At 38.6% G+C, this 21561-nt stretch overlaps 1 protein-coding gene across 1 annotated transcript; it reads right to left on the reverse strand.

The window, feature by feature from the left end:
• Positions 1-3876: 3876 nt before the first annotated feature.
• Positions 3877-4806, reverse strand: LOC128095080 (vomeronasal type-1 receptor 4-like). Its single transcript, XM_052713782.1, has one exon. It carries the CDS (start codon positions 4795-4797, stop codon positions 3877-3879), a length of 921 nt encoding a protein of 306 aa, XP_052569742.1. The 5' UTR covers positions 4798-4806.
• Positions 4807-21561: the final 16755 nt, after the last annotated feature.

Below are 21561 nucleotides of genomic sequence, written 5' to 3' on the forward strand. Positions count from 1 at the left end.
AGTTCATATTATTTATGATGAAAGGCTGTCGGATTTTTGTTAAAAGAACTTCTGATGTCAGGGCTGGCAAATGGGCTGTCTCCATCTTCTCCTTGTGTTCAGATTGGAGGGAATCCTGATGAATTGGAGGTAGAAAGAGGATATAGAGCTGGAGAGAATGGATGACACAGGAGAACCTGGTCCTCTAAGTCAACTGAGAAAACTCTTATGAACTAACTGAGACTGAAAGAAAAAGCCCTGGGCATGCCCAGGTCTGCACCAGGTCCTCTGTGTACATATTATATCTTTCAGTTTAGTGTTGTTGTGGGATTCCTGATATGTGAATGAGTGGATCTCAGATTCATGTGCCTTCTCTTGGGCTATTTACTATTGTGTGTTTGCCTTGTCTATCTTCCATGTGATGGTTTTTGTTTTATCTTATTATATTTTATTCTGTTCTGTTTGCATGATGTCTTAGAAGCCTTTTATTTCCTAATAACAGAAAGGGAATGGAAGATGTGGGGAGAATTTCCAGCTGTCAAGGGCAGTGAAAATGCAATCAGGATGTATTGGATGAGATTAGAAGCTATTTTCTATTTTTTCAATTCAATTTTTTATGGATTCTTTGTGGATTTCACATCACTCATCTTGATCCCACTCATGCCCCCATCCCTTCCTATCCAACCTCTATGTTTGCAACCTCCCCCAGGATGAAATAAAATAATATTTAAAAAGAAAACAAAAATTTTGTCATGGAAGCTATAGTATGACACAGTGAGTCACACAGTATACAATTAGTGCCTATATAATTACTTGCAAGTGTTCATTGCAACACAACATTGGTCTGGATTTTGCTACATCATTGGCCTCTGATTTATCCTACATCATTGGCCTCTGATTTTTCCTACATCACTGGCCTCTGGTGTGTGATATACCATTGGAATCTGGTTTTTGTTACATCATTAACACTGGGCACTCACTGGGGCTCCTCTTGGATATCCTGGTGTTGTCCTGTATCATGGAATTCTTGCAACTTTGTGTCTTCATGGCTTCATGCCCCTTCACTTGCTCCAGTGGGTCATAGGTGTGGTGGATGATGGGATGGACAATGCATAGTCCTGGATTACTGCTGGATTGGTTATCCCAGTAGCTCTCCTTCATCCTCAACTCCAGGATCAGCTCTCCAGCACCAACCTGACTGTTTCACCAGTGCTATATAGTAAGTAGAAAGGATCAGGTCCTGCTCTAAGGGCCTGCTCACCTACACATACACTACCAGGGCTAGTGTTGTAGGTATAGGGGCCACTTTGTCCAGTGCTGCATCAGGTGAGAGGCAGGGCCAGCTCTCTTCTTCTCATAACCTCAGAGATAGCACTCCTACGTGCCACAGCCCTAGAAAGGTGTGTGTGCAGATTCTGTCCTTTGCTCACCGCACCATACAACAGATTAGGGGAAGGAAAAGATCTCTCATAATTACATTCTTGAGCCAGGCTCACCTGCACCACTGCCAGGAGGGTTACCTCTACCATATTGCCCAAACAAGATTCGGTCCCCATTCGTTCTAGTGCTACAGCTAGTGATATACTGGGTCAGCTTATCTGTTCTCATGATCTCAGAGACAGCTCTCCCATCCGCCATAGGTAGTGAGGGATGGGGTGGGAAGATATCACTCCCTCCCTCACACCATTATATGGCAGATGAAGGTTGGGACAAGATATCCCATTCCCACATTCTTGGGGTTGGATCACCTGTGCCCTTGTCAACAGGATCAGCTCTACTCTGCTGCCTTGGAGAGGTACAGGGTCTTCTTTCCCTAGTGCTGCAGTTTTTGAGGGGCATGGTCACCTCTCCTGCCTGACAGAGGTGAGGGAGAGGGCATCTTTCCCTTGCCCATACCACCATAGAGCAGACAAGGGGGACAGGACCAGCCCTCCCTCTTCCATGCACTCAGGGCCAGTGCACCCAAGGGCCTGCCAGCAGGTTCAGACAAGTCATGCTGCCCAGTCAAGGTACAAAGCCTGCTTTCCCAAGTGCTTTAGCCTAGGAGGGGTAGGACCAGTTGCTCCTATTGTTGCAGCCAGTGATGTGTGGGTCTAACTCTGTGCAGCCCTATTCTTTTGGCCTTCACTAAAACAGGAACCACAGACATCAGCACAGTCCATGGTTACTGCAGGGCCATTGGCATAGACATAGACCTTGGCTGTAACTCAGACTCCAACAGCACTGTGGCCGCAGGTGGCAAACAAGCCACCCACCACAGCCCATCCTCACTGCCTTCACCTCGTCAAATCTGCCTCTCTCCACAGGGCATAAACCATTCTCTCTCTCTCTCTCTCTCTCTCTCTCTCTCTCTCTCTCTCTCTCCCTCTCCCTCTCTCTCTCTCTTCCCCTCTCCCTCTATCTCTCTCTCCCATACCGCACCATATAGTACCATATACTTGCTCACCATAAAATACCCCATCCGCTTGGCACATTGTAGTACCCTCAGACCAGAATGTGAATCTTTGTCTCCCACTCAGGCTTATTGGCAATGGACAGGATCCTTTTTTTTTCTTCTCTGTGTCTGAGGCAGAAAATCCTGGACCAGAATGTGGATCTTTTGTAGACTCTTTATTCAATGAAATGTTAAAAAAAAGGAAAAAAAATACTTTCTGGCTTCTAATATCATAATCATGTGGTTTCTGTCTTTGAGTCCATCTGTGTGATGTGTTACATTTACTGATGGCTATATGTGAAAATATCCCTGAATCTTAGGAAATATTGAGATGCTGTTTCATTTTAAACTAAGATCAGTTTATTGTAATGAACTCAAAATTAAAAGCATTAAAAAGTTGCAATGAAATAGTCAATCAGAAGAACACAGGCCAAGGAGTCGCAAATTATGTACATTTAACTGAACTAGGGAAGAGTTAAGATAGATATGCTGAAGCATGTGATTTCATCATTTACTGTCATCAAATACTAGTCCATTTTACATAGGAACACAAACTTAAGTACCATTTTATCTGTTTATGGATATGTAGATCCCTACAAATTTCTTATCTAATAAATAGTAAATATTTCTATTTCTAGTTAATAGAGCAGCAGTGAACATGGATGTACAGCTATCTCTATGGTATGATATGGAGTTCTCTGGGTATATGCCCATAACTGAAATACCAGAGTCAATAGTTGTTTGATTTTGCTTTTTTAGAAACCACAAAACTGGTGTTCATAATGATTTTATTAATGTCTCCCAAAAGTTTTTGGTGAAGCCCAAAGCATTACTATGATGCCAAATCATATAAAGACAGAATAACAACGAAGAAAATTTGTAGGTCAATATCACCGATGATACAAAAATTCTCAATAAAATACTGGCAAACAAAATTCAAGATCATGTCAAAACCACCATTCAATTTGAATTGATTTCTATATGAGGTGAAAGATAATAATATGATTTTTTCGGAATTGGTGAAAGCTAAAGAGTTGTGATGGGACCAGTACCCCATGAAGAACAAATCCATGGTCAGCTATAGCTTCAGTTTTCCTTGCTGTTACAACGTAGTACATAGTGATGTCTGTGAAATCATCAAGCAGCCAAGATACCCTGACAGTAAGAAAGTAAGAAGTGGAGCTTAACTGACAAGATTTTTTTTTACTGGCTCCTTTAAACATCTATAGGCAATAGGAAGACTCTCCCAGCTGCAAGTTGAAGAGCATAACGGACCTCAGAAACTATGATTATCTCATCCAAATTGCTGATTCAACCAGATTACAAAATTCCCATACTCATCTTAGTTAATCTTAGAAAGATTATGTGTTACCCACTTAACTCTGTGTATCAAAGTTTTGAGGGTTATGGGCAACTAAACAACCAGTTACAAAGCAAAACATATTATGTAAATACTTATAAGATTAAGAGGTCTTATTCCTCATCCATACAAAACTGAATCGGGTCAGAATAGAATAATGACTCATAAGAACAAAGGGTCCAAAAGATGGAAAACACAGAGAAGTGAATCTGTTGATATTTACAAGCCACCAATTTTGATTATGCACAACAGCAATGCAGCCTCGTAAAATGGAAGAGAGGGTATAAAAAAACAGAAAGGTAGCCAGCAAGGCCAGGATGTTCTGGGTGGCTCTGGACTCAGGAGAGGTTCTGCTGGAACCACGAGTGCTGCGGATGTGTTGGACACTCTGCTTGTGTCTGTACAGAATGACAGTCATGGAGCTGCTGGACCAGGTGATCATCACGGAAAAGAAGATTTCAGGACACACAAGCAATGCTGCATAGAGTGAGCCACTGATTTCATCTCTCCCTACAACTGAGCAGTATCCAAAGTCTCGTTTTCCTGTCACATTGTTGCTATGCATTTGGATAAAAGGGTACATAAAGAAGACAAAATTTATCAACAAGTACAAGACCCAGAGGAGGGCAATGGAGCAGTCAATGTACTTTGCAGCTTTGACTTTATGATCCCTCCAAAAGGATTCCCTGGGACTGATGGTCATGGCTTGGAGGACACTCAAGAGACAAGTGGTACCAATTGACACACCCCGTCCAAATGCCTGAATGTATATTAGGAACCTGCATCCAAAATCATTCAAGAACTCTTTCAACCCAAAAGCTCTCATTGTGTGGGGCACTCCTGAAGATAGAATGATTATGGCGTTTGCTGCCATTAGGTGCATGATAATCAAATCTGTGGGCTTTAATGTGCATTCTCTATAGTAAAGGACTAGATAGTACACAATAAGAGAGAAATTTCCCAGAATTCCAGTTGTAGTTTGTGATAAGAAAGTGATTCTGATTGCCAGATTCCAGAAGTCCATTTTGTGATTCAGCAAAATTTCTTTTAGAATATGGCCCTGCTAATTCTCAGCATAATTAATGACAAATATTTATAGCCTAGGATGGAGGAAGTAGCCTTTATTCCATGCACCAACTCCAAAGACTGAAGCAAAGGTTCCTTTAATCTCAGGAGATCAAGGCTATTCCTGACCACTTAAAGAAACCTCATCCCAAATTTTTGACAGGAGTAGTTACTTCCCATGTATGTTACTGTGAGATTACATAATACCTCACAATGTACAAAATGATGAAAGGAGATCCATCAAGTTTCAGAGAAAATGGTCATGCAAGACAACATGGTGTTCACCTGTGAGGAACAATAAAATGTAACAGCCCATACAAACAAACATAATGCAAGCCTTCTAGAAGATATTCAGATTTGCTAGTCATGTTATAATAGAAAACAACTTCAATAATGATCACAAGCATTAAATATTTCAATTCTTAATGTATATCTCATCTAGAATCGAAATAAAAGTAATGAGAAGTTTATAATACCACTAAGAATAGATGTATGGTCTTGTGAGCAGGTAAAGTTTCCTTCATCTTATCATGGGTGGAGCCATCTTCGTGTTAGGCTGAAACTAACACCCCTTTTTCTACCCCCTCCATTATAAAGTACCCAGACCTGTTCTAGAAACTGTGGGGTCAAAATGTGCAAATTAATGCCCTACTTCTAGCTTCTATTAATCTTCTTGATTGTGTTACTTCCTCCTTCCAACTGTCAAACAAGATATAGATTTCTGGCATTTTTTTCCCATAACAGCACCTTGTAAATGCATTTAAGGCTGCTCTGGGAAAAGTACTTCTCTCCATGTAGTCACCAAGCCCACTTAGTACTGACTCTCAATTTTGACTGTGGTCATGCTGAGTGATCTTTAGGTCTTTAGTCTGTATCATACCTAAAAAATTATTAAAATTATATGATGCATTAGAATGATGGTTCTTGAGATAACTTGCATCATATTAAATTAAGAAATAGGTTTCGGAAAAACCATATCACATAAATACACACACACACACACACACACACACACACACACACATACACACACACACACACACACACACACACACACACACACAAATATGTACTCATGACAGGGCTATAGCAGATAAGGGAATATCTGTTATGATGAAATCTTACACAATACACAAAAGAATGAAAATAGGCAAAATATGCCAGCAAAAATTGCAAGGAGAAGGACAAGATCTGATGAATGCTAACTAGGCAAAATCTTTAATGTCTATTAAAAATGTGTCTGACATAATCATGTTCAACTCATTAGTCTAGTGTTGAAATGGTAGGAAAGAATACAGTGTATTTGAATGTCCATCAGTGCAGTTCAGAGGGAGGAAACTCTCAGGACACTATATTTTATTCCTGCAGGAGTATACATGTAAAATCATTCTAAGTGGAGTGAGGTCCCCTTGAAGAAGTAGGCAGAAGAAGCTTTGAATCAGTACCAAGTTGAACCAAGCAACCATAGGAAGGACATTCTTACTCCACATACTCATCAGCCATGTGAGATGGTCAGCTGAACAATCAAGAATATGTAGAATTGGCAGTGAATCTTGGAATCTTAAGAAGTTAAAACAAAGTGAGTAGATGAGCTGAGACCATTGGAACTACCAGATACTAGGAGTCTCTCCTCCTCCATGCACTGGCAATGTAGAACACGCTAGGAAATGGCTTCAGCAAAATAATGGAAAGTATTCTGTTAAGTGAGGTAATGCAGGCCCAGGAATCACTAGTATATGCTCTGTCTCAGCATGGTTTCATTCTTATAGTTGTTTAGAAACACGTGTTTATGTGGAATGAATGTGTTAAACCCAGAAAACTAGAAAAGAGTCCACAATATGGTTAAAAGGAGCCTCTATAAGAGGCTGGTGAAGGTAAGAAAACATATGATATGAGTAAAGATAGAAGAATAATGATTGTAAAACAGCTATGCTGGAATAAGAGCAGGAGATGGAGAGATGAAGGTCTGGGTCAAACAAAAGAGTAAATGTTAAAAAGTCATAAATAAATCAGCAAATTTTAAGATAATTAAATACAAAACAAAAATAAAAATTAACAAAAAGTGAAAGAAAAAGGATTCATAAAACAAACTTGGACATGATTATAGATAAACCAAGAAATCCATAGCCTAGCATTATCTGTGAATGTCACTATATCATTGTGGAAAACTAGTTAGGTCTGCTTAGTTCAAGCAAATACAAAGCTGCATGACAATAACCCTGTCATAATAATAACATGTCTTAGTTATTGTTTCTATTGCTATAAAGAGTCATCATGACCAAGGCAACTCTTATAAAAGAAAAGAATTAGTTGTGGCTGGCTCACAGTTTCAGAAATTTAGTCTATTTTCTTCTTTGTGAGAAAAATGGCAGCATGTAGGGAGATATGGTGTTGGAGAGGTAACTCAGAGTTCTACGCCTTGATTCCCAGGAAATAGGAAGTGAACTTAGCCAGCATAGCTGGAGCACATGAGACCTCAAGGCCAACCCCAACAGTGACACACTTCCTCCAACCAGGCCAACCCACTCCATGAAGGCCACACCTACTAATAATGCCACTTACTATAATCCAAGCATTCAATCACATAAGTCCTTAGCACCATACTTATTCGAATAATCACATTCCATTCCCTGGCCCCCATAGCCTTGTTGTCATGACAATTCAAAATGCATTCTGTCTGATTTCATACTCTATCACAGTCTCAACAGTGTTTTAAAAAGTCCAGTTTTCAAAATCTCTTCTGAGATTCATGCAATCCATTAACTGTAACTTAGTTTACAATAAAATCAAAATTTCAAAAAAAGACCACATACTTCCAACATTAAATGGCTCAGGATATAATTACTCTTCAAAAGTGGAGGAAAGGTAGGATAGTGAGGAAATATTGGATCAATGAAAGACCAAAAATCAGCTGTTCAAAGTCCAAACTCTTCATCTCCATGTCTGATGTTAAAGTGTTCTTCAGGTCTCCAAGTCTTTTCATCTTTATGATTGCAAAACAGTTCTCTCTCTTGTGCTGGTTCTACTCTCTGTTAGCAGCTCTCCTCAGGGTATCCCATGATTCTGGCATCTCCAACATCTTGGCATCCTTGGCATCTCCAAGACAAAGTAGGCTGCAACTTCACAGTTTCAAATAGTGGCCTAACTAGGCTAACTAGGTCTCAATGCAGGAGCCTCCCTGAAAGTTTCCTGCCCTCAGTGGCTTCCCTTGATCTTAGTGGAAAACTACATTATCTATTTGTTTCATCATTGACCTTAATACCAGTACTACATGGCCAAAGTTGCCCAGTTCTACTGTTTTTTGGACTGAAACATATTTCCCTTTTCAACTACATCTTCACCAGCCTACTGTTTTCCACAGTTCCTTCTCTGCAGAAGCTTGAGTGTCCTGGAATTTTCTTTGTTGAACATGCTGTCATTGAACTCAAAGATCTTTAGATTACATCTTCATCAGATATGTTATTGAGGGTTTCCTTAACTGCATAAGGCAAGTTTTTCTGGAATTTACTCTTTTTTTTATTTTATTTTAATTTATTTTGCAATACAATTCATTTCTACATATCAGCCACGGATTCCCTTGTTCTCCCCCCTCCCGTCCCCCTCACCTTCCCCCCAACCCCCCCCCCATTCCCATCTCCTCCAGGGCAAAGCCTTCCCCACAGACTGAGGTCAACCTGGTAGACTCAGTCCAGGTAGGTCTAGTCCCCTCCTCCCAGGCCGAGCCAAACAATCCTGCATAGACCCCAGGTTTCAAACAGCCAACTCATGCAATGAGCACAGGACCCGGTCCCACTGCCTGGATGCCTCCCAAACAGATCAAGCCAATCAACTGTCTCACCCATTCAGAGGGCCTGATCCAGTGGGGACCCCTCAGCCATTGGTTCATAGTTCATGTGTTTCCATTCATTTGGCTATTTGTCCCTGTGCTTTATCCAACCTTGGTCTCAACAATTCTCGCTCATATAAACCCTCCTCATTCTCGCTAATTGGACTCCCAGAGATCCACCCGGGGCCTAGTCATGGATCTCTGCATCCAGATCCCTCAGTAGTTGGATGAGGTTTCTAGCACAACAATTAGGGTGTTTGGCCATCCCATCACCAGAGTAGGTCAGTTCGGGCTGTCTCTCGACCATTGCCAGCAGTCTGTTGTGTGGGTATCTTTGTGGATTTCTGTGGGCCTCTCTAGCACTTTGCTTCTTCCTATTCTCATGTGGTCTTCATTTGCCATGTTCTCCTATTCCTTGTTCTCCTTCTCTGTTGTTGATCCAGCTGGGATCTCCCGCTCCCTCAAGCTCTCTTTCCCTCGACCCTCGCCCTTCACTACCCCCACTCATGTCCAGGCTGTTCATGTAGATCTCATTCCATTTCTCTGTCATTGGGCGATCCCTGTGTCTTTCTTGGGGTCCTGTTTTCCAGGTAGCCTCCCTGGTGATGTGAGTAGCAGACAAGTCATCCTTGTTTCATGTCTAGTATCCTGCTATGAGTGAGTACATACCATGTTTGTCTTTCTGAGTCTGGGTTACCTCACTCAGGATGATTTTTTCTAGATCCATCCATTTGTCTGCAAACCTCATGATGCCATTGTTTTTCTCTGCTGAGTAGTATTCCATTGTGTATATGTACCACATTTTGTTTATCCATTCTTCAGTTGAAGGGCATCTGGGTTGTTTCCATGATCTGGCTATTACAAACAATGCTGATATGAACATAGCTGAACAAGTGCTCTTATGGTGTGGTTGAGCATTTCTTGGGTATATGCCCAAGAGTGGTATAGCTGGATCTTGGGGGAGATTGATTCCCAATTTTCTAAGAAAGCGCCATATTGATTTCCAAAGTGGTTGTACAAGCTTGCATTCCCACCAGCAGTGGAGGAGAGTTCCCCTAGCTCCACATCCTCTCCAGCATAAGGTGTCTTCAGTGTTTTTGATCTTAACCATTCTGACAGGCGTAAGGTGGTATCTCAGAGTTGTTTTGATTTGCATTTCCCTGATGATTAGGGATGTTGAGCAGTTCCTTAAATGTCTTTCGGCCATTTGAGTTTCCTCTGTTGAGAATTCTCTGTTTAGTTCTATAGCCCATTTCTTAATTGGACTGTTGGGCATTTTGATGTCTAATTTCTTGAATTCCTTATATATTCTGGATATCAGTCCTCTGTCAGATGTGGGGTTGGTGAAGATCTTTTCCCATTCTGTAGGCTGTCGCTTTGCCTTGTTGACCGTATCCTTTGCTCTACAAAAGCTTCTCAGTTTCAAGAGGTCCCATTGATTGATTGTTTCTCTCAGAGTGTGTGCTACTGGTGTTCTATTTAGGAAGTGGTCTCCTATGCCAATGCGTTCAAGACTACTTCCTACTTTCTCTTCTAGCAGGTTCAGAGTAGCTGGATTTATGTTGAGGTCCTTGATCCACTTGGACTTAAGTTTTGTGCATGGTGATAGATATGGATCTATTTGCAGCCTTCTACATGTTGATATCCAGTTTTGCCAGCACCATTTGTTGAAGATGCTTTCTTTTTTCCATTGTGCACTTTTGGCTTCTTTGTCAAAAATTATATGTTCATAGGTGTGCGGATTAATGTCAAGGTCTTCAATTCGATTCCATTGGTCCACATGTCGGTTTTTATGCCAGTACCAAGCTGTTTTTATTACTGTAGCTCTATAGTAGAGCTTGAAGTCAGGGATTGTGATGCCTCCAGAAGTTGTGTTATTGTACAGGATTCCTTTGGCTATCCTGGGTTTTTTGTTTTTCATATGAAGTTGAGTATTATTTTTTCTGGAATTTACTCTTAGACCAGTCTGGCCTCAAACTCAGAGTTCCACATGCCTCTTCCTCAACTTCTGCAGTGTTGGGATTAAAGGCATGCAACACCATACATAGCTCCAAACTTTCTTTTACGTTCTTTTCACAAGTTAGAAATTTAATGTGGTGGGACCTTGCCCTAGGTTCACCACTCCCTTTATTCCATTCCTTAATACTTTTATCTCCTTGAACACAAGACTGAGCTCCATTCCACTTTCTGCTGCTCCCTTTATCCTCAAATTGTATATATTTTTTATTTTTCCTTGCTCAGCTTGCTCCTCTTCATTATAAATCTGAATAAGAGCAAACACTAATAACCACATATTAGAGTCAATAATAGGCAAGAGGTAATTAATTAATCCAGAACTCATCACAATTCAAATCACCCTCTTCCAAGTTCTTATAAAGATGGCCAATTAAACACACAACTGCCTTTCTAATTTATAGTCATAAAGTCCAAATTCCTCCAAATGAAAACATGATCCAGCCTAACACAGCAATCCTCCAGTCCCTGGTACCAGTTTTGGTCTTTGTGGGTTTCTATTGCTATAAGATACAACGACCATGATGACCCTAATAAAGAAAAAGCATTTAATTGGGGATGGCTTAAAGTTTCAGAGGTTTAGTCCATTATCTTCTCGGTGGGAATTATGGTAGAGTGCAGGCAGACATGGGGCTGGAGAGGTAGTTGAGAGTTCTACTTCTTGATCCACAGGCTACATGAAGTGAAATGAGTCCCACCCACATGGAGTGAGTTATTGCAGCCTGTGAGACCAGCTCCCAGGGCTGCTAGAGGGTGATAAAAAGAATGCTTTCAGAGTAGCAGAGCTTAAGAATAATTCTAATTTATCTGGGGAAATAATACTCACACATGTAGTAATGATCATTCTGTTTATTTCTCTCAAGCTTCTCCTTCCTTCCTTGTTCTACATAACCATATATACATCTAATGGAAGACAATATAAAAAGTTACATTTGAAGAGTGAAAAACCATTGAGTAAAGCTGCTGAGGAATTTGTGCAGGGACTTGAGTCTTTATTAGTCAGACTTTAGCAAGCGAGGAACTGATATCAAATTTGCTTTGTGCCTGACCTTGGTTCTACATTTAGGTGCATGAGAATTTGTCCTTGTGAAGGTTTATCTTACAAATTCATTTTGTAAGTCTACTTTGATTTTGCTCTGAGGTTTTAAATCAGCTAGTTGTATGTACCTGTCTAGAATTGGGGAGAAATTGCCTTTCTCCAATGTTAGCCTGAGACAATGATAAAAAAACAGGGCCTAAGTATCTTACTGTCCTCATGATACAAGAGATCTAGTTATGAAGCATAATCTAATATATTTTCTATTAATAAAAATTATACAGTTTAATGATAAGTCATCTTTAGACAGTCCAAAGAATAAATGCTAACAAGATTGAGATCTAATCATGAGATTACACATACACAGTACATAAAAATGCACAGTAATGGGGAGACTCGATGTCTGTTTTGGAATATGTGAAATTACAGGAAGAAGTAATCAGTTTTCAGAGTTTCTGGTTCTATGAGCCTTGCTTAAAATGGAGTTCCTCAGAGAATTGTTCATCTGGTGGGTTAACGTCTGAACTTTAATTGCCATCTGCTGCACCTCTGATAAAACCATTGCTACCAGCAGCTATCAGCAGCATAGCTTGGGTAAATGATACCTCAAAGCCCACCCCCACAATGACCCACTTCTTCAAAAAATGCCACACATCCTAGTAGTGCACTTCCTATATTCCAAGCATTCAAAAACTTGAGTTTGAAGAGGGCCATACCTATTTAAGCCATAACAACATAAATAAATTTCTTTTTGCCACTGAAGAAATTTGAAGTTTATAATCCAGTAGCAGTCTTGGAAGCATCAAGCTACATATGAACCACAAGTGCTCAGTAACTGCCCTTGATCAATTAATCAATCTACACATGATAGAATTCTACAGACATGTAGAGTCTTGGAAATCTTACACTATTGGTTTTAGCTATATCTACTGTATTCCAGGTGATGTTTCACTTGTGAAAATCAAGATTTAGAAAAGCAAGACTGTAGAGATTTTAAAGAAATACAGAGTTCTTTGTTGGACATGATAGAAAGATATCCCGTCTCCAAATTTTTTTCACAAGTATGAGATAGGCTTGGTATTCATGATGACACCAGAAATATGCATGGTTGCTACTTCAGAGAGAAAATGTTAATTACAGAGGAATTACTAATATTTACTCTGTACAATATGCAACAAGAAATACTAACATATGATTAACAAATAGTAGCATGAGAAGAAAATTAAGTTACTAAAACAATACACTTAAAATTCTGTGTATATTTGCAGATTTTTTTATTGTTCCTTTTTTCAGGTCATGGTGTGATTATGTAGCTTTGGCTGTCCTGAAACTCACTATGTAGACCATGTCGGCCTAAAACTCAGAGATGTGCCTACTGCTGCTTCTCAAGTTCTAAGATTAAAGGTATGCAACACCACAATTGGCTTATTTGAAAATTCTTACATTGATTTACCTCTTATAATTAAATTTGTGATGCAGTCAAACAGAGGTGATGCATGAAAAATAATAAAAGAATAATTATAATAATGTGAAACCTTAAATATTGCACAATGAGATATATCACTAGTGTGGATATAAATGCAGGTGAGGGGTTGAGCCATGGCCTGCAAGTACAAGCTCTCTGTTACATTAACAAGAACAATAAACACTGAGGGAAGAGTGGTATCAGGTTCTGAGTAAGAGTCGAAGAAGACTAATCCAGGAGAGAAAACTCAGAATACATATGGTCTTAGTTGTCACTGCCCAATATTTATTCTGTATCTTCCATCCTGTGTTATCTTTCTGAGAGACAGAGAAGGAGAAAGAGACATTAAGAGAGAGAGACAGAGACAGAGAGACAGAGATTTCAAACATGTCATCTAGTCAAAAGCTATTCAATAGAGCCTCAGTTACTGCCTCTGTAACCAGGTGATAAATGTAGTGTCACATAAGAATAATTTTTTTTTACTACATAAACACGTTTATATCCTACATTTTCTCATGGATGTATGCTTCTTATATTTCCAATTTAATGTCTACTCTGTGCCTTAAACCATGATAAGTTCACCTATAATAATACTCAAATATAGTCAACACATCATGAGGATAAGGTCAATTATCACATTGACTGATTACAGTAGTCCTTAAACACATTCACACATGCCTGCATTATCCTGGTGCATCCACAGTTACCCTCACTGTGGCATTTATAGTAGGAACTAATAGGAACTGACACAAGGTTAGGAACAATTCTAACTTTCTCAATCACTTCTTAGTTATGGAATTACTTTTGTGCCTTCTCATTGTTCCATGGATCACTTTCTACCCCAAATTCTCATTACCAGACATGAGCACTTACACAGATCTCTCTCCCTTGCTGGCTCTCTGATACAACTGAAATACAAAGAACTCACCTGGCTTCACACATCTGCAGGATGATGGGTTTGCTGGGCAGATCCTTACTCTTAAATAGCAATGCTATAAGAGAGTCACATCAAGCCTGAGGTAGACGTCTATGACCTCATCTCTCATCAGGATGGTAATTTTCATTTCACCTGCAGTGCTTGCTTTGGGAGACAAAATCATTTATAAAACTTTTTTAGATGCCAATTAACAAAGAGTTTTAAGACTTGCCTGTGACTATCTCCACAGAGACAATTTTGGGAGGCATGGAGTTTTTATGATCCCTAAAGCCTGACCTGGCATCCTGTGGAAGATGATAGAAACTTTCATGTCATTTTGATAAGGAAGTTATCTATCTCATTGAATTTCAGGTTTCACTGACATCTTCAACATAAATCAGCTTAGTTCTTTTAAAAAATATTTATAACATTTATTACTTAAAATTATCATTGAGAGTTTATAGATGCATGGGAGTTATAGTCAAGAGTACTCACATTATCTCCTTTCCAATTTCTCTTTTATTTCCTCACACCACTTTTCTCTCTAAGTTTTATATGTCCCCCAAAACCAAAAAAAAAAAAAATACTGAGTCTACTTAACAATGCTAGTATGTGCCAAATTCAGGGACACTTATAAAAGTGTTTTTAGTCTCTTAAATGTTGAATTCTCTAAGAAATCTGACACTTCCTCTCTCAGAAGCCATCTATGAACAATAGCTGTTGAGCTAGGACTGTGACCAACTCACCTCATTCACTGTCCTGGAATTAGGACTGCTTGATTTTGTGCAGATCTTGTGCATCCTGTCCTAAACAGGAAATTCACATGTGCAAGTGACCTGTTTAATCTGGACAAACGTGTTACCTTGAAATCATCTGCTACCTCTGGTACTTAAACTCTTTCTGTCCCTTCTTCCAAGATGATACCTGAGTATTTAAAGGAAAAAGTATAGTATGGATGTCCCATTTAAAGATGACCCATCCAGAGTCACTTTTTTGCTGTTGTTTTGAGACAGGGTTTCTCTGTGTAGCTTTGGAGCCTGTCCTGGAACTCCCTCTGTACACCAAGCTGGCCTGGAATTCAGAGATCTGCCTGCCTCTGTCTCCCAAGTGCTGTTATTAAAGGTATGTGAAACCACTACCCGGCCCCTCCAGAGTCTCTATTTCTCAGCATATTCAGGGATCATGATGCCTCCAGAGGTTGTTTTATTGTACAGGATTCTTTTGGCTATTCTGGGTTTTTTGTTTTTCCATATGAAGTTGAGTATTAGTCTTTCCAGGTCTGTGAAGAATTGTGTTGGTATTTTGATGGGGATTGCATTGAATCTGTAGATTGCTTTTGGTAAGATTGTCATTTTTACTATGTTAATCCTGCCTATCCATGAGCATGGGAGACCTTCCCATTTTCTGACATCTTCTTTAATTTCTTTTTTCAGGGACATAAAGTTCTTGTCATATAGATATTTCACTTCCTTAGTTAGAGTTACCACAAGGTATTTTATATCATTTGTGGCTATTGTAAAGGGTGATGTATCTCTGATTTCCTTCTCAGCCTTTTTGTCAATTGTATATAGGAGGGCTACTGATTTTTTTGAGTTGATCTTGTATGCAGTTATGTTGCTGGAGGTGTTTATAAGCTGTATCAGTTCCTTGGTTGAAATTTTGGGGTCACTCAAGTATACTATCATGTCATCTGCAAATAGGGAAATCTTCACTTCTTCCTTTCCTATTTGTATCCTCTTAATCTCCATATGTTGTCTTATTGCTCTGGCTAGAACTTCAAGTACTATATTGAATAAGTATCTGGAGAGCGGACAGCCTTTCCTCGTTCCTGATTTTAGTGGAATTGCTTTGAGTTTCTGTCCATTTAATTTGATGTTTGCTGGTGGTTTGCTGTAAATTGTCTTTATTATGTTTAGGTATGTTCCCTGTATTCCTGATTGCTCCAAGACCTTTATCATGAAGGGGTGTTGGATTTTGTCAAATGCCTTTTCTGCATCTAGTGAGATGATCATGCGGTTTTTTTCTTTGAGTTTGTTTACATGGTGCATTACATTGACGGACTTTCGTATGATGAACCACCCTTGCATCCCTGGAATGAAGCCTACTTGATCATGGTGGATAATTGTTTTGATGTGTTCTTGGAGTCTGTTTGCCAGTATTTTATTGAGTATTTTTGCATCAATATTCATGAGCGAGATCGGTCTGTAGTTCTCTTTCTTTGTTGTATCCTTGTTTGGTTTAGGAATCAGGGTAATTGTAGCCTCATAGAAGGAGTTTGGTAATGTTCCATCTGTTTCTATTGTGTGGAACAATATTAACATGTCAGTCACACTGTATGATGGACTCCCTCCTACATGGATACAGGCTATCTGTCCATCTGACCACTGAGTGCCTATCTAGGATTTGTCATAACAGAGAAATCTATTTTAATAAGTGAGTCTTGGTTTATTCCCTCCAGTATGCAGAAGGTAAAAAAGTCTACTGCAAGCTTTATGAGTAGAGCTCAGTAGTAGTTTCCTCTTTCATTCGAGAAACCACCAGAGGCAAAATATCTACAGGGAGACTGATGAACCATGATTACTCAGCATAAAAGGTTCAATAAACCTGTACATGAGGTGCTGTTTCAGTCCCGTTCAGGTCTTTTTGGAACTATTTGCTATTGTTTTAGCTGTAGGTCTGTACCAGTAATATGGAGGTGGGATCATTGTGATTTTAACTTGTTATCATGGTGCTTAGGGGTTCTCCTCTCTACCCCTTTGCAGATATCTCAGACTCTATTCAATGAGATGCTGCAATGCATGGCAGCCATGGTGAGATAGGGAAGTGGTTTCCTATAGACTTGAGCCACCTTTGCTTGACTGTATAAACTCGGCTTCCAGAAGAAATTGATCAATGGCTTTCTTTTTCCTAGTGTAAATCTCAGTGCACAGTGGATATTAAGAGGCTATTTTCCATTTGTAAAGGGAAATAATAGTACTGAGGAAATAATGTTGAATTTATGTGTATAAAAAGTACAAAAGTCAGACATCTGCAGATACCAATATCAAGTAACTCTAATGGGGTTCTCTCACTGTACCAAATATAATTTTCATTGTTGAAGCTGGATGTTTACATCAATAATCTTTGAATTTCTAATTGTTAGACATTATTTTGTCTTCTGGATACTTCCCTGGTTGTATATGCAGACATAGTTGGTATTTTCGTTCTGTATACTTGTCAATATCAGATACTGTATTTATTTATGTCAATAAAATTTAATTTGTAATATATTTATAAAACTACACTGAATTAGTGATAATTGTCTAGGTGTAAATAATGATAACTGATAAAAAATTAGGTAAATGTTCTCATGACTTTAATTCTGATATTGAAGCAATTTTTAAATTTATTGAATTCAAGTTATAGGTAAAGATGTGTTAATGTATTATATGATCAGCATTGACACTTTGTATAATTATATTTTATACCTACATTATATTGGCCTACAAAACAATTCAAGCTTCAATAGAATAGTTTGCAAACACAGATGCAGTTTTTAAATGGAACAAAGCAAACAAACAGTCATATAAACAAAATTCATTTTTGTATTCAAATAAGAATTATTGATGTAGATCGGTGCTGCCAGGAGCAGACATGTCTCATAGTCATCAAAAAGAATCTGTGCTATTAAAGCACCTTAACTGTCATATTGAGTAGATCTCTAAAGTGTTTGAAGATAACCTGTCTGTCTAAAATATATCTGCTTCACCTTGAAAACGTACCTAACATGCTTCAGTTTGTAAAGATGCCTCCCTTTAACCCTTGTAATTTCAGAGGTTTACGTGAGTGAAGGGGACATGACACCTGTGAGTTGTTAGCTAAATCTTTTTCTCTGTTTTGGAAGTATATTAGAATGCCATCCACAAGACATGGCCATGCTGGCCCAAACAGCAATGGGAATGCTCTGAACCTAGCCTTGCTTTGCTGTATTACCATGGATGAATTCTCTGAGATCAGCGCAAGAGTTATAGACCTAATTGTCAAACACATGACTAGGGCTAACTTCATTTTCTTTTGCATGAAGTAATACCTCAAGAAATGCTGCATTTTGTTGGATGTATATTCTATATAGCATTGTATATTAAATTGTTTTTATTTCTATAGAGTGGCCATAAGATTGTCCCTATGCTCCAAATCCCTCTTAAGTTTCTTCCAGTCAGGCATGATCACGTCAAGGAATGCCAAATATAAACATTTTAAAGCCACAGCCCCCAAGATTATTGGACTTTCTGTCATCCTATGCTGGTCCCTGCAACTGATCACTATGGATTCATTGCTCTACTGCTGACAGACATCTGGGATGGAAGGAACTGCACTGGGTTTAGAGATTTCCTATGCTGTGCTGTACCCAAACCTAAAAAATATACATCCACATCTTATGTGTAACCTTATTGGGCTCCTCTGATGTCACGTGTTTAGGACTCATGATGCAGGCCAGTAGTTACATGGTGCTTATCTTGTTGAAACACAATCAGAGGTTCCAACACATGTATAGAGTCCTGTGTCCTAGGTCATCTCATGACACCAGAGTCACCCAAATCATCCTTGTCCTGGTAAACAGTTTTGTGCTCTTTTATACAATATCTGACATCTGAACCAAGTGTTTAACTTTTATAACTGGAATCACTAGGTGGCTGGTCATTGCCATTGCATAAACAGCTCCTTGATTTCCAGCATTTTGTCCCTTTCTGCTCATCAGTCACTACACCTCAGCTTCAATGCTCTGCTGCACTTGCTAATATCAAACAACACATTACAATTCAGAGTTCCAACATTTACATTGCCTGTCCTCTTTCTATTCTTTTGTTGTATCATCTTTTCATTCCTCTAATCAAACTTTTACTGAAAATTCATCTCTACTCAGGACAATGTCTAAAGATGGATGTAAATATTAAAACAATTACCATTTCTTTCAATGAGATCATAATCCATAGAGAAAAATAGGTATCACAGCAATTAAGAGCATTAAGAGTATGTATCATAATCAATGATACATTGTGTGTGTATGAATTTTATTGAGTTATGGAGAAAAAAATAAAAGAACAAATTTGCAGCAAGTTGGATTTAGCTTAGAAAAATAGCATATATTTACTCATGAACATGCTGGTCTATAATTGTTATATATGGATTTAAATGTGGGAGTAAATAAAGGAAATGTGAAGGTAGTTAGAAAGGGCCTGTATGTTCTGCTTCTTTTTTTTATATAGAGAGAATATAATTTCTCAGCATATGTATTGACCCTTGAATTTTACATTTCCACTGCTCAAAAGTTGTTCTTTGATTTAGTTGCAGTATATGTGTTGTAGAAACATCAAATTGTGGCTCAGCACCCCATAGTTAGTTGTTCTCTGCATTTTGACTAGTTTTGGACTTCTGTAATGATCTCTATTTACTACCAATGGAAGTTTCTTTGCTGATGAAGGCTGAGACCTTCTCTTTACCTCTGGGTATCAGAGTAAGTACATAGAATACAATTTTAAATTATATTGGTGTAGGAAGGTGGGAATACTAAGTTCTCTTCTAGGTTAATGGCCTCATCAGGCACTAAATATGGAGCTAAGTTAACAGTCCCAGACATGAATTCTCTCCTGTTAAGACAGCCTTAAGTTTATTCATGAAATTTCAAGAATATGATTTTGGAAACAAGGCCTGAACAGTGGCAGCACCATTTGACATGCCAACATGGATGGCAAATCTGCCAATTCTCAACCTCTGGATGGAAAGCTATTTAATGGGTGCACGTAAAGGGAGAATCAGTCTTCCTTAGGGATTGGTTATCCAATACTATATAGTCAGCCCTAAACTTATATACATATGACCAACACTAAATGAATTTAGCAGTGTATTAGTATGCATATAATGCTAATTATTATAAAGATAAACATATGTAATATATTTCTCATATATTTATATTTTATATAATTCAAAATATATCATTATGTATATATATGCCTAATTTTATATGTATGTAAAGTAAAAGAGACTAGGAATTTGAAAGACAGCTAGCACCATTCTAATGGTAGATCTTATAGTATATTAATTACAAAAAATAATGAATATCATTATGTATGATCACTTCTTAGGACAGGTTCAGACATTGCAACACAAAGTTCTAAATTCAGGATCTGTAAAACTCCTAGGCATGTTGACAGTGGTTATTGTGTCTAAATCTGAGTATGAATGTAACCTAGATTCACTTTAAATGTTATTTGCATCATGTGCTTTCTGATGCATGTTGAATGTTTTGAAGTATAGACCAATATCTAGTATCAGAAAAGGGTTCAGGGGCTTTATAGGGTCATTGTGAAATATTATCTGTATTCAACGTCTCTCTATCACTGTGATTTTCACAAATCCACTACACCTCATCATACCTCACTAGTGTCTATTACATCCCATTTCTACCCTGGAAACTCTTTGAGTGACTCTGTGTTTTCACTTAGCAGTGACCTTCCCATCCTCCAGCCAATTGTTCATTGTCAGTCCTCTTTGTCTCGATCCTCATGTTCTATGCCTCCTCTCAATCACAATATCTTACACTAGACACTACTCCAAATGCTTTGCCCCTCATGTTTTTGGCATTTTCAAATCCTCTATGACACTAATAAATACTGTTAACACCTAGAGTCTTTGTCATTTCTTGGAGTACTTTTTTATACAACTCAGACACACTATTGTCCTGTATTCCCTAGTTCCCTTTGGGTTTTTTTGTGCTCATTTAACTTTTCTCATCATATCTTTATCGTTCACCCAACCTGTTTCTTTTATTAATAAGGCTCCAATAGAAAGTTTTTCAAAGACTTTTGTTTTACAGGATGTACCCTAACTGTAGCACTATTTAGAAAAATCGTGGACCTTTTTGCCGGTTAAACATAACTGGAAGTGGTCAGTAAGCATGTAATTCCTATGTATATTATTCTTGGGTCCTAACCTTTGGTTGTAGGTTTGTAATATGTGGCATTTTTTTATGCTGAGGTATTATCCCTGTATCTCTCAACACTCCATGACATTTATGATGAAGGAATGCTGGATTTTTTTTTAAAGTATTTCTGGCATCAGAGCTGGCAAAGTGGATGATTCCATCAAATCCATCCGTTCAGAGATCAGACATCCCCATGGGAGAGGAGGCAGAAAGAGTGCAAGAGCCAGAGGGGATGGGTGACATCAGGACAACAAGGCCCTCTGAAACAACTGAGCAAAACTCTATGAATTCACTGAGACTGAAGCCAAAAGAAAGGGACTGCACAGGTCTTCACTGAGTCCTCTGTAACACAATGTAGCTTTCCATTTAGTATTTTTATTGTCCTCCTGAGTATTTTCAATAAAAGGGAAAAAAGAAAGTGTATTTTTGTGGCATCTAAGTAGATAATCAAGATATCTTTCATTGAGTCCATCTCTGTGATGTACTACATTTAAAGGTGGCCATAG

This window comes from Peromyscus californicus, unplaced genomic scaffold (assembly GCF_007827085.1).
Source record: "Peromyscus californicus insignis strain IS unplaced genomic scaffold, ASM782708v3 Scaffold_4__1_contigs__length_199733344, whole genome shotgun sequence".
NCBI classification, from domain to species: Eukaryota; Metazoa; Chordata; class Mammalia; order Rodentia; family Cricetidae; genus Peromyscus; species Peromyscus californicus.